The sequence below is a fragment of the Lepidochelys olivacea genome (genome assembly GCF_965140295.1).
Source record: "Lepidochelys olivacea isolate rLepOli2 genome assembly, chromosome: 2".
NCBI lineage: Eukaryota > Metazoa > Chordata > Testudines > Cheloniidae > Lepidochelys > Lepidochelys olivacea.
The window spans coordinates 92,992,886-93,005,433 of NC_140412.1; the positions used below are offsets into that span (position 1 = coordinate 92,992,886).

The 12,548-nt window shown below is 39.2% G+C and overlaps 1 protein-coding gene across 2 annotated transcripts in view; it reads right to left on the bottom strand.

The window, feature by feature from the left end:
• Window positions 1-2,602: 2,602 nt before the first annotated feature.
• FAM210A (family with sequence similarity 210 member A) overlaps window positions 2,603-12,548 on the bottom strand; it is a 30,298-nt gene continuing 20,352 nt past the window's right edge. For both annotated transcript variants that reach the window (XM_084620715.1, XM_084620716.1), the window contains exons 2-4: window positions 9,489-9,980; window positions 6,421-6,532; window positions 2,603-3,730 (exon numbers count right to left, since the gene is read on the bottom strand). In XM_084620715.1, the coding sequence (XP_084476841.1) occupies window positions 3,431-3,730; window positions 6,421-6,532; window positions 9,489-9,949 (873 nt within the window). In that variant the 5' untranslated portion in view covers window positions 9,950-9,980 and the 3' untranslated portion in view covers window positions 2,603-3,430. The remainder of the gene's footprint in view (window positions 3,731-6,420; window positions 6,533-9,488; window positions 9,981-12,548) is intronic.

Consider the following 12,548-nt stretch of genomic DNA (forward strand, 5'->3'; position numbering starts at 1 on the left):
TAATAAAACAAAACGTGGCCATAGCACTTTATCCTGTGCCCCAAAGATCTAGAATCATAGAATATCAGGATTGGAAGGGAGCTCATCTAGTCCAACCCCCTGCTCAAAGCAGGACCAATCCCCAACTAAATCATCCCAGCTAGGGCTTTGTCAAGCCTCACCTTAAAAACCTCTAAGGAAGGAGATTCCACCACCTCCCTAGGTAACGCATTCCAGTGCTTCCCCACCCTCCTTGTGAAAAAGTTTTTCCTAATAGCCAACCTAAACCTCCCCCATTGCAACTTGAGACCATTTCGCCTTGTTCTGGCATCTGCTATCACTGAGAACAGTCTAGACCCATCCTCTTTGGAACCCCCTTTCAGGTGACAGCACCTATCAAATTCCCCCCTCATTCTTCTCTTCTACAGACTAAATAATGCCAGTTCCCTCAGCCTCTCCTCATAAATCATGTGTTCCAGCCATCCCGCTGGACTCGTTCCAATTTTTTCACATCCTTTGTATGGGGCCCAAAACTGGACACTACTCCAGCTGAGGCCTCACCAATGCCGAATAGAGGGGAATGATCACATCCCTCGATCAGCTGCTGGCCATGTTCCTCACACAACCCCTGTGAGGTAGATACTATTTGATTACTGCATTGTCACCTTTATATAGCTGGTGAAGCCAAGATTAAGGGTTTTATCCTACACTCTTAATGGGCGCTTTGCCATTGACTACAACGGGGGCAAGATCAAGCCCTAATGGTATGTGTACACTGCAATGTAAGACTAAGGTCTTGGTGTTTGTAAGCCTGCCCTTGAGCATTCATACTGTGTACTGACCCTATGGTTAGAATTTCTGGACCCAGCTCCCCTTCCTACACTCAGCTGTCTACACTATGCAGAGCTGAGTCAAGCCAGCATACCTAGGCTTCCTAGCACCCTCCCCAGCTGTAGCCCCGCTAGCCATATTTGTGGTACATTGTGGGAAAACTTGACTGTCTAGCCCGTGGCACTTAGCTGGAAGTTGTCACAGCCCACCAACACCCGCTGCCAAGTCATCTTTTGGGTCTGCACATTTCCAGACCCTGAAGCCAGCAACATGGAGAAGACACCCTTTGAAGAACTTTGGCTTAGGCTGTCACACCTGTTTCAGGGAACAGGCAGCGCTTCCATGAAGCACTAGCAGACATTTCAGCAGTGTTTTCTGACCTACCAAAGGCACCCGTTGGATGAAGGGGATAATGATATAGGCATGGCAGACTCCAACTGGCTCATGCCGCTGGGGACAGCTACTGGTGGCCCCTATGTAGACTGCTCCTTCTGGAGCAGGGCCACAAGCACAGACTGGTGGGATCACATAGTCAAGCAGACATGGGATGACCAAAAATGACTTCGTAACTTTTGGTGATGAAAGTTACATCCCTGGAGCTTTTTGAGCCACTTACCCCAAGCTTCCAGTATCAACACATGCATGAGAGCCAACATGTCACTCCAGAAGCGGATTGCTATAACTCTCAGGAAATGTGCTACCCCAGACTGGTACAAGGCCACTGCTAACCAGGCTGGTGTTTGAAAAATCAACTGGTGGCAGAGGTTTGTCACAATCAGGTACCTGCTTTACCCACAGGTGGTGGACAAAAAGAGTATCCCTGATGGAATTGCTGGTTTTGAGAATGGAGTTCCAAGCTGTACTGGGGCCACTGATGTGCCCACAGTTTGCCCTCCTCAAAGAGCACATAAGGACAAACTGCAAAGGGTCCTACTCCATTGTTATGTAGGCCCTTGTGGAACACAGAAGCTGATTTATGGACGACAATGTGGCCTGTCCTGGAAAAGTTCATGATACCTGGGTTTTCTGCCAGTTGGGAGTCTACCTTCATGGACAGGCTGGGACACTTGTCCCACCAAATAACATTGTCATAAATGGAGTTACTGTCCCCTCTGTTATTCTAGGGGACTCTGCTTTGCCCTGGCACAAGAAGGTTTAAATTACACTTTCAGCCACGTTCTATGTCTGCTTAATGTGTTTGGCAGATTGAAATCATGACAGCACTGTTTACAGAACACTTATATTACCAGAACCATAAAACAAAGCAAAAGCGAACTGACATTGGATTAAACTAGAGCTGCTCTTTGCTCCTTGACCCCCAGTCAATCCTGCAACGTTGCTCTCTTTTCTTCTCCCCCTAAAAAACAAACCTTTGTGAAAGAAGTAGTGGAGGCCATCTTCTTGCTCCAAAGTGATACTTTTAACAGAAATAATGGAGAAGCCCACACCACACAGAAAAAATTCACTCCCCTCTCTTGCTTCGATATAGATTTTGGCCAAATGAGTCATGAAATGATGGTGCCTCGATAGTCAGATTTTATACAGTTGCAGCAACAGACCTGGTATGATGATCAGGAACAGTGCATAAACCCTCACTCCAATGAGCAATTTTAGGTTAATCTGAAACCAGAAGAGTGTGTAGGGGAACTCGTTTTAAGTGTCTGATAAGATTCCTGCTTATTTGTGTTATCAGTCCTAATGACATCCGTGAAAATTCTCAAGTAAGTGAGCAACATTTGGGCCCACCACTATATTTTTAAAAATTATCACTATATGCCATCAGTAGGTGCAGACTTATCTCCCTTTCATTTTTATTATTGCAAGCTAGTACAAAGCGGAACACCTTCAGTAAATTACAGCATAATTCTGGATGAAAATGAATCAGTTATGCTTTAGTCCATATGCAGTTACAGTCAGTACATTTTATTCAATCCTATAACATTCTCAATTGTAATTCAACTTTATATAAAAACAAAAGTATACATGGCTACTGTAATTAACTCATCTTACTATAATTTTCAGTTGAAAGGCTTTTGAAAGTTTAAAGACATTTTTTAAAACAAAGATCCAGATCCCCAACTTGCGTAAGCTGTTTTAACTCAACTGAAGCCAGTGTAGCTATGACATTTTACGCTAGCTAAGGATCTGGCCCATTAGTTCACTCACTTGCAGCATCAGTGGTAACGGTTTGCCTCAGAGTTGAAATGGCAGTGGTTAGAGAGAGATCACTGCATATATAATATATGACTGAAAAGGAGAGGACTCCTTTCTCTCAAAAAGAAATCTGTATTCCCAGGGAATGGAGGAACCAGTCTGACACAATGCTGGTTCCCAGCTGACGGCCAGAATAATATTATGGATCTTAGAGAAGCATCTCGACTTACAAAAAACTGACCACCACTGTTGCCATTGCACATATAAATTTTTAATACTCGATTCATTTTCTCTTTTTTTTCTTTTTAAAAGAACTTTAGCATTAAAGAATTTACAAAAATCTTTAATCCTTCCAACACTGATATTCTCCACCCAGCCAAATGAAAGCTCAGCAGAAAGTCCATATCCAGATGCTCCAAAGGGTTAAATTGCATAATGTTTTGCACAACCAAAGCTGAGCATTTTCTTATTCTTTTCTCTTTTTAAATGAAACTTTATCTTTGGTTTCTTGTATTTTTTCTGTTATCCTATCCTTTGTTTCTTCCATCTTCTCTGTTATTCTATCCTTTGTTTCTTCCATTTTTTCACTAATCATGTCCCTGGTTTCCTCCATTTTACCTGAGAGACGCTCTTTTGTTTCTTCCATTCTATCCTGTAGGTATTCCGTTACTGGAGGGGGCGTGGACATGTAGCCATGCTTACGAAGATACTTGACAGTAATGGATGTTCCTCCTAAAGTTACAGTGTATCTGGCAGGAGTTGCAATCTTAAAGGAAACCAAAAAAGTATCAAAATTATGTGTAAATGGGATTGGATATTCTTTACAAAATTTCTCCATTTTTGTAAAAAGCTTATATTGGTCAACTCCAACTTTTAAAAAAAGGAGCTCCAGTTATAAGGAAATAAATTAACCCATTCTGAAGGGAATTCTTCAGAAAGGCACTTTCTCTCTCACATACACACACTTTCATTTGAAGTATCCCAAGTATTACAGGTTTGAAGAGATATACCAATGAGGCATAACTGCATGCACCCCTGAGATGTATCACTTCTGGGATGAAATACAGCAGCTGTTTAACATCACAACCAGTTTGCCCAAGAAAGTCCATACCGGTACTTTGTTGGTGAAACTTGTTGGTCAGAGGTGTGTTTTTTCACCCTCTGACAGAAAGGTTTTACTGACAAAAGTACCAGTGTAGACAAAGCTATAGTGAAAACAAGGTCTAAATGAACCCTCTGGATTGTGCTGTCTAATCTCTCATCCTTTATTGCTCCTTTTCTTCTCCTACCCAAATCTTTGTTCCCAGCTCTGATCTCCACATAATGATATATCATCATGAAATAAAAGTGGGAGGACAAATACTAATTCCTAATTCAGCGAGAGCTGAAGGTTTGGCAGCTCTTTAGCTACTTATAAATACTCTCTGAATCTGTCTCTCACTTTAAAATAATCTCACTTTGGTTAATTGCTCCTTACTGGAAAATACTAAACAATGCTATAAGACTTGACAGAAGCTTTGAAGGCCAGTCACTTTTACTACGGCTAGACACTGGTGTGGAATAAGACAGATAGGTTTTCTGTTTGGGCTTAAGAAGTCATAATTTATCTTGTTATTGACAGTCACTGCACCCAGTAACAAAAGAGCAAGTTCCTAAAAATATTTTAAATACCATTTAAACAAAACAAAAATAAAAGAAAGCAAATGGCAAGCAGCCACCAGGATGATCTGATAACCCAGCACGCAAAGTAGGACTGAAAGAATCTGTTTCATTACAAGAAAACACTCAAAACAAATATTTTAAAGGTGATGTAAGATTAAATGCCAATTCATTTTTCATAAAGTTTACAATAGCAAAGATAAGTTAGTACTGAACGTAAACTGTATTTTCTACTGTTTTCTAGCAACAAAGCAGAATCAGTCCTAGTCTGCATCAAACCAGGCCCCTGATTATGTATAATTAAAAGGGACTCCTGCTTACTAAATAGAATTATCAAACCAGTGGCAACTGTTTATAAAAATTGTTTAGAAAACCCCTTTAATACTTATACATTCTATACCACCTTCTGGGATTCTATGACATCTAGCCTCTAGTTAATAGTTAAATGAAACCGTCTTGTTAAAAAGGGTATTTACTTTACAGGGAAATATTAACCCAATATCCAAAAATGAAGAATACTGGGAGAACTTGGCAGTTACCCCACAACGTGAGCATCTACAGAGGAGGCAGGAAATGTAACGGGAAGGGATAAAGTTGGTCAAATTAATATTCTTTTCCAAAAAGCAAAGATCCTCAGAAAAGATTACTAGCACACAATTTTAGATTATAAATTCTTTGGGGGCAGGAATTATCTTTTAAATATGTCTGCACAAGAGACTAGCAAAATGGGGCCTGGATGTGGTTGGCCTCAAGACACCACCACCTGATGTTAAATAATAAGTCAACTCTGAGTAGGTACAGGGCCAGATTTTCATAATGTCACCTGCATTTATGGACCTAGATAGGAGATGAGTATTTTTTAAAACATGGCCCTTAAATTTACATCAGACTTGATCCTACTGCCCTCCATTTCAATGGAAGCAGGATTGGACTCAATGCAAGAAATGTACATATACTTGGCACAGCCAAATCTCCGGACAATAGTACACATATATACTATATACCAATCCAAGAATAGGTTGTGTTTATTATAAAATCTTTATATTTTAAATGCATACATCCATTGACTTTCTATAGGCACCAGTATACTAAACTGTTTAAATGGGCAAGTGTCTGTGCCTTTACTTCATCATCACTTTACTCAGGATAAAAGTTAGATACATAACTAGTAAAGCGCATTAAAACAATCAGATATATGCACAACAAAAGGACAACGTATCACAAATAAAGATGTTAATACTTAGCTCTTGTACAATACTTTACACGTTCAAAGCACCGTAGTGCTTTGTTCAAAGCAAACAGATTTTGGATATTTTATTCTGGGTTTAGATCTACATAATCTGATCTTTAAGTACTGTATTAGGACAATTGGACAATTAAATCCCAACTAAGTCAGTGACGAAAGCATAAGTACTAAACGAAAACATTCAGTAGAAAAAAAAATTGCACTGTCACCTGAAGAACTCAAAGCATTTAAACTGTCATGCTCTGGCTGTGTGAGTTACGTACAGGGAAAACAGAGGTATTACATTGGATTGTCACCACTTCTAAGGAACACCAAACAGCCATTCAACAACAAAAAATACCAGTTTAGGAATATTTTCTTGCGATGCAAAGGTGCTTAAAAGCACTATGATGACCCTTTTAACCTGAGTAATGTGAATATTTAGGTTTAAAACTTTCATTTTAAAAAGTCTAAACCATTAAGAGGGAGAACAGCGCTAATTTTTTCTGATCTAATAGAATTATTTAGACCACTGGGCGACGTCAGAACCAATTAACTATAATGGTACCTACCTTATACATTGCATATGCAGTTAATGCATATCCACTCTGAGAGTTTTTCAGAATGCTTACAATGCTTTCTGGTATGCCAATGAACTCTAGGAAAGGAACGACATTCACTCCTCTATCAAAGAAAAAAAGATATACATAAAAATGGGAAGATGTTTGAAAGGATCATTAAAACTTATAAATTGTACTAAAAAAATCATTTCTCTTCATTATTAGATTTAATGGTAAAAAGTTATATTTCAAAATGGTAGTTTCATTCAGCAAAGCATTTCTTAATCTAAGCAACATGCTCGTTTTTAAATAGATTTTCTGGTATGTTTGTATAACATGTAAACAAACAAGATTTTTACATTATTTGAAGAAATGAAAGTAATAAATTAGACCTGATGGTTTGAGATACTGCTTAATCAAACTGCTTCTGTCCCTATTTAGTATATTTGGAGGTAAGTAGATACACTGGTGCAAAGACAAAAAGTCATATTGATATAAACTGTGAAGGCTCTGTTCGTATGAGAACTGAGAACCAGCTTCAATCTAAGTGCTGGTCTTCACTAAGTGCCGGTCATCACAATCGATGCAGCAGGGATCAATTTAGCGGGTCGAGTGAAGACCTACTAAATCGATGGCAGAATGCTCTCTAGTCAACTCGGGTACTCCAGCTCTCCAAGAAGAGTAAGGGAAGTCGACCAGAGAGCGTCTCCCATCGACGCAGTGCAGTGAAGACACCGGGGTAAGTCGACCTAAGCTATGTTGACTCCAGCTACGTTTTCACGTAGCTGGAGTAGCGTAACTTAGGTCAACTTACCCCACAGTGAAGACAAGCCTTAAGAGATGGAGACAGAGAACACAATATACTTGTTTGTTTTAAGATTAATTTGCAGCCTACCCCCATAACGAGGTATCTTGGTTCCAGTCCCTCACATTTCCTCTCCAGAGGCATTAAACCAGTGGTGGGCAAGACATTTTGCTGACGTTGACTATCTGCAGGCACGGCCCCCTGCAGCTCCCAATGGCCACGGTTCGCCGTTCCCAGCCAATGGGAGTATATGCAATTAATTATACAAGAAATGGATTCTCCGATATTTAGAACTATTGTTCTAACATTTAGTTTTGCCAGCGTCACTGAAAGCCTTAAGATTACCTGTACAGGATGTTCTATAAGTAGTATGCTATCGTAGTCAGCAAAATTTTCAACTTCTCTAAACTATTTTAGCGTTTTAGTCCTTATGCTGTGCATTATCAGTATCAGAAGGAATAAATACAGTACTGGAAATAGTGTGTTACCAAACTCTTGCTCTGTAAAAGAAAGTGGCTTTTTTCAGCGTTAAACATTAAAATGTTAACTACTAAGTATTAGAAGACTCAGATTAGAAAACTAAGATGGGCCTAAATATGTTGACACTGCCCCTTTTAAATTTGTTGATAAATAACTTCAGACTTGAATAATTTAGCCCTATGCAACTATTATTCATGATCCAACTTACTTTTCACCTCAAGAATGTTCTGCTTTTCTAGTATGATATACTGAGGCTCTGCTTCTCACTAGTTTCTAATTAAATGTTTTCATCTGTGTCCATTTGTCAAACGTTTGTTTTAACTGCTAACTAAAGACTCAGACAAACTAGCTACACTGTACTCAGTCTAAAATGTCTGGATGTGAGCATCAACTTAGATCCATCCAAAGCAAAATATTTTAATAGCTTGGGACCTTTATTACTCTGAGATGGGCTAAATTTAGAATGACATTTGGATCTATAGCTCCTAGAAAGGGCAATTATGCCAGCTGGTTAGAGTAACTAAAACAAACACTTGTGTCATAATGCATTCTGATGTCAAAGGCCCATCCTTCCAGCCACAAACTATCATTGTTTCATGTCTTCTATTATTAAATATGCAACATGCACAGTCCAGAGATAAACAATTACTCAAATTCAACAAAAGTCACAGACTAATAAAACCTCCCTCTAATCTAAACTGATCTTGTAGCTGACATGAATATTGCTTATTCCAGTCAAGGTGAGTTTCCAAAACAGAAACACACCATTGTAAGTCTTTGGGATCCAGCAATTTCACATTAGATCTAGTGTGGCTAGACGAGAGTAGATGTTGTGGAGCGTTGATACATTAGTTTTATTACAAGATGTACAAATACTAACAAGAAAAACAGAAAAAGCAGGATGATTGATGGTATCCAGAGCTCATATGCAAACATGTATGTATGTCTGGCAGTCTGTTCAAATGATGTCCAGACCTGAAATAGCACGGGCATTGCAAATAAGGACTGGAGTGTATTAGTAAGTGCTGCATACTCCATGCACACCTGACACTCCCAGTGCTTTTGTGAGGGTCCAAAAAAGAAAAGAATTAGTTTAAATAAAACCCCAGAAACAAAGCGTCACCATACTATACATTTTCATCCACCACATTGTTTTGGAGAAGTATGGGGAGAGAGATAACTAATCTCAGTGATAAAACTAGTTTCTTGGGAGGAATAGAAGCAAATGACACATTTTCTTAAGTTTCTACTAATGGGTCTAACCTAGACCACCAAACACGTGGTGAAACTGGAAGTTTTGGTTCCCAGTTCCTACTGGAGGATGGAAGATAAAGAAGATAGTAAAGGATCAAAGAATTCTTCAAAGGCTTTGTGTCCCTCTCACAAAAAGCTTCTGAACACAAAGATGGGGGGTGGGAGGGAACTATATTTAAAAGGTAACATGTGAAATGGCTGGCTTTGTGGCTTAGCAGACAGCGCAACCATACAGGGAGACCTGGGGTGGAGCAGGGGGTTGAGCACCCCCTGCGCCCGGAGAAAGCCGGGACCTATGATGTGTGCATTGTTTTATTTTGGTGACAATTACATTCCTTCCAAATGAAGATAAAGTATTTGGTATAGACAGACTTTCATTAACAATCTTGGGCTTTAGTACTAAAGACATGGAGTCTCCTTTTGCTGATGGAGTAAGTTGGGTAATTTCTGACACATAATAAGATCCATATTGCAGATGGTCTTATATATATTTGTCTCAGATTAACAGCAATAATGATCTTGTAACAAATCAGTAACTTACTTCATGGCTGCGTAGTAAAAGGATCCAAACCATACACTGGAAGTCAACAGATGCACTGGAATCATAACTTTTCCATACTGTTTAAAAGTTCTCTTGAACCTCTGAAAGAGACTAATTGATTTGTCTTGTAATGGATCAGGCTCTAAAGAACTTGATTCTACAGGGGTCCCCTGGGGTATATCACTAGCTGGTTTCAAAGGGTTTTCTTCCTTTTGTTCTTTGTGGTGAGTGCCTTCTGGTTGGGATGAAAATACATCCAATGACTTTCCTTCCTTTGAGAGATACAGTGTAGCAGATGCATGGAGACACTGTTTTTCAGGGCCCAATGCCAAAACCACTTTGCATCCAGTCTGAGGCAAGACTGGTTTCCCATTTAAGTGTTGAAGGAAACCAGTGCGATGTGGTACCAAACATGTCCGATGTGCCAGCTGAAACACAGTCTGTATTAAATTCCTTTGCATTCTGATGACTGATGAGAACTTGCTACAGTTCCTAGGGAAAGCAAACAAGAAAAAAGTTGATTTCTCTAAATTAAGAATGGCCATAATAATGGTATTTCAAAAGATTAATCTGCAACTTCTTCAATGTGACTTTAAAATCTGAGGATACTTTCAAGGGTTAGAAGAATAAAAAAGTATCATACTTAAGTGGATAGCAACTAAAGCGGTTTCCTTCTTTACTCAAGAAACTGAAAAGTTTTGCAGTTATTACCCAAATCATCTTAATGCTCATGTATTTAATATTCTGAAAAAAGTGTGCTGTTAAATTATCTTCCTCACACTGAAAATGCTCATTCTAATGCTTTATGTGTAACAGAGTGATCCTTTTAGCTGACATAAATATATCACAGCCTCACTGATTTGCTCTAATGACTGTATGGCGCGCTTTATTAGAATGAGGAAAACCATTAATACTATAGTGATACTGGATCAAATAATGTATTGATAATGGAGTTTAGTTTTAATGATCTACATTACTTTGTACTAAAATAGTAAAAATTATTTTTTGTTTTTTGTTAAACCAATGACATTTTCGTAATTCCAGACCTAACAATGGAATGCTGCTGTTGAATCTGTGCTGAGAAGTGGTGTGTGTCACTGTTGGATTTCAATTAACATGATGAAGTATTAGTAGTTACACTGTAATTCAGAATTTTTCGAACTATATATAACCCAGATGAACTTTGCATTTTAAATGCCTAGTGAGTATTTCTGAAAGTTCAGTAAGACCAGCTGACAGCTCACACACACTCACACACAAAACAAACACGAAGATAATTTCAAATAGTACACATAGATTCCAATGTCATGTTATTCACAAAAATTGCAAGTTTTAGGGCAATAAGTGAAATTTTAACTATTTCCTTTCATTTACATAATGTAGCACGTTATAGCCCAGCTGAATGGGGACCTCTACCTTAATTTTACTCAGGTTAATGCTGGTTAAGTCAGTTGCTGCTCCACTTACCTTTCAAATCTGCCACTGATAGCACTTAGAATTTTAAATCCCATGAACAGTCTAAACCCACATTAGAAAACCAGTGGCATTTAATTGTACATCGCTGTCTCCATTTAGATTTGACTTGTTTAAAAAACAAACAAAAACAAAAAAACCCACCCAACTTTGGCTGTATTCTGTATTTGGTAGTTGAGGTGCAAAGTTAACATTTTTTAGCTTGCTAAGAAAGACTTCATGATGTAAATGGAAGACTTGGTAGCACACAAAAAATTGGGCATGGGCCTTTTGCTACTGTATGGGTGTATAATAGAATGAAAGACTTGGAAGGTTCTTGACCCTAGAAATACAATTCTTGTGTACACTAAAGACTCTGATGAATAGAGAATCAGGGAAACAGACATTACAAGACTGCAATTTAAGAGGGGAAAGGATTTTTCATCAATCTGAGGGTTGTCTACACAGGAACGGTTTACTCGGGAGACACACTTATTCTGGTACAAGAGTGGCTTTTTTCAGTAGGGAGTTTAAAGTTTATCCCAAGTGACATAAGTTAAACTTAAAAAAAAGAAAAAGGCATTCATATTGGAATACTGTCTACATGTTTTCTCACCTTTTGCAGTATACACAGGTATAATTAAACCAAAAGAGTAAGTCCACACTGCTTTGTCTAAAGAAGCTGTGACTTCCCTGTGTGAATCATAGCATCCACAAAACACTGTGCTTTTCCTTAAAAAGTGCACAGCATTCTGGGCAGGTATCCCAAGAACGTTCTGCTGATAATATCAAACCATTATACGTTGTCTCCTAGTGGATTATGGGATACCTTCTGAAATTCTGGGCCGTCGGGTCAAACTCCTATGATTCCTTCCATAATTTTGCAAAATTCATTTGCTTATCGCTAGCCAATACCATTTTCAAAACTGTTGGTTTCAAACAAATTTTATTAACTGCTCTCAGGCAGCATGGAGGAAGCACTACTGAGCACCATGATCTTGACCATCCTACATACAGACAGGATGCTCCCGATATACTGGCCAACACTCAGGTCTGTGGCAAAACAGACAGACCACCACCACAATACTGTACAGAAACAGCTATTGGAGGAGGCCGACGATGAAATTGGGCAGTTATTTCTAAGTATTTTCTTAGGCTGGTGTCACAGAGTAGAGTGCCACTTCTGGGTTCAGCTAATGATCACTAACTGGTATGACAGGACACTGCTGCGGAGCTAGGATGTTTGACTGCAGAACTTCAGGATATGGAAGGCTGCTCTCTTGGAAAATTGTGCAAAGCTCGTCCTGGAGTTGCAGTGGTGAAATACCAATGAGGCCCACTCAGCGTGCAGAAGCATGCGGTCATTGCCATTGGGAAGCTTGCAATGCCCAGCTGCTACCAGTCAGTAACTAACCAGTCTAGTTGGTAAATCCACTTTCAGGTTTGTTGGTCATGGCGGTACACATTGTTGGCTGCGAGGGTGTTGCTGTCCTGGGTCATTAAGCTTGGCAATGCACAGGAGGTTAGTGATGACTTTTGAACCTTTGGGGATCCCAAATTATATAGAAGTCATTGATGGACCCATGCATCCCTGATGCCAGGATATGT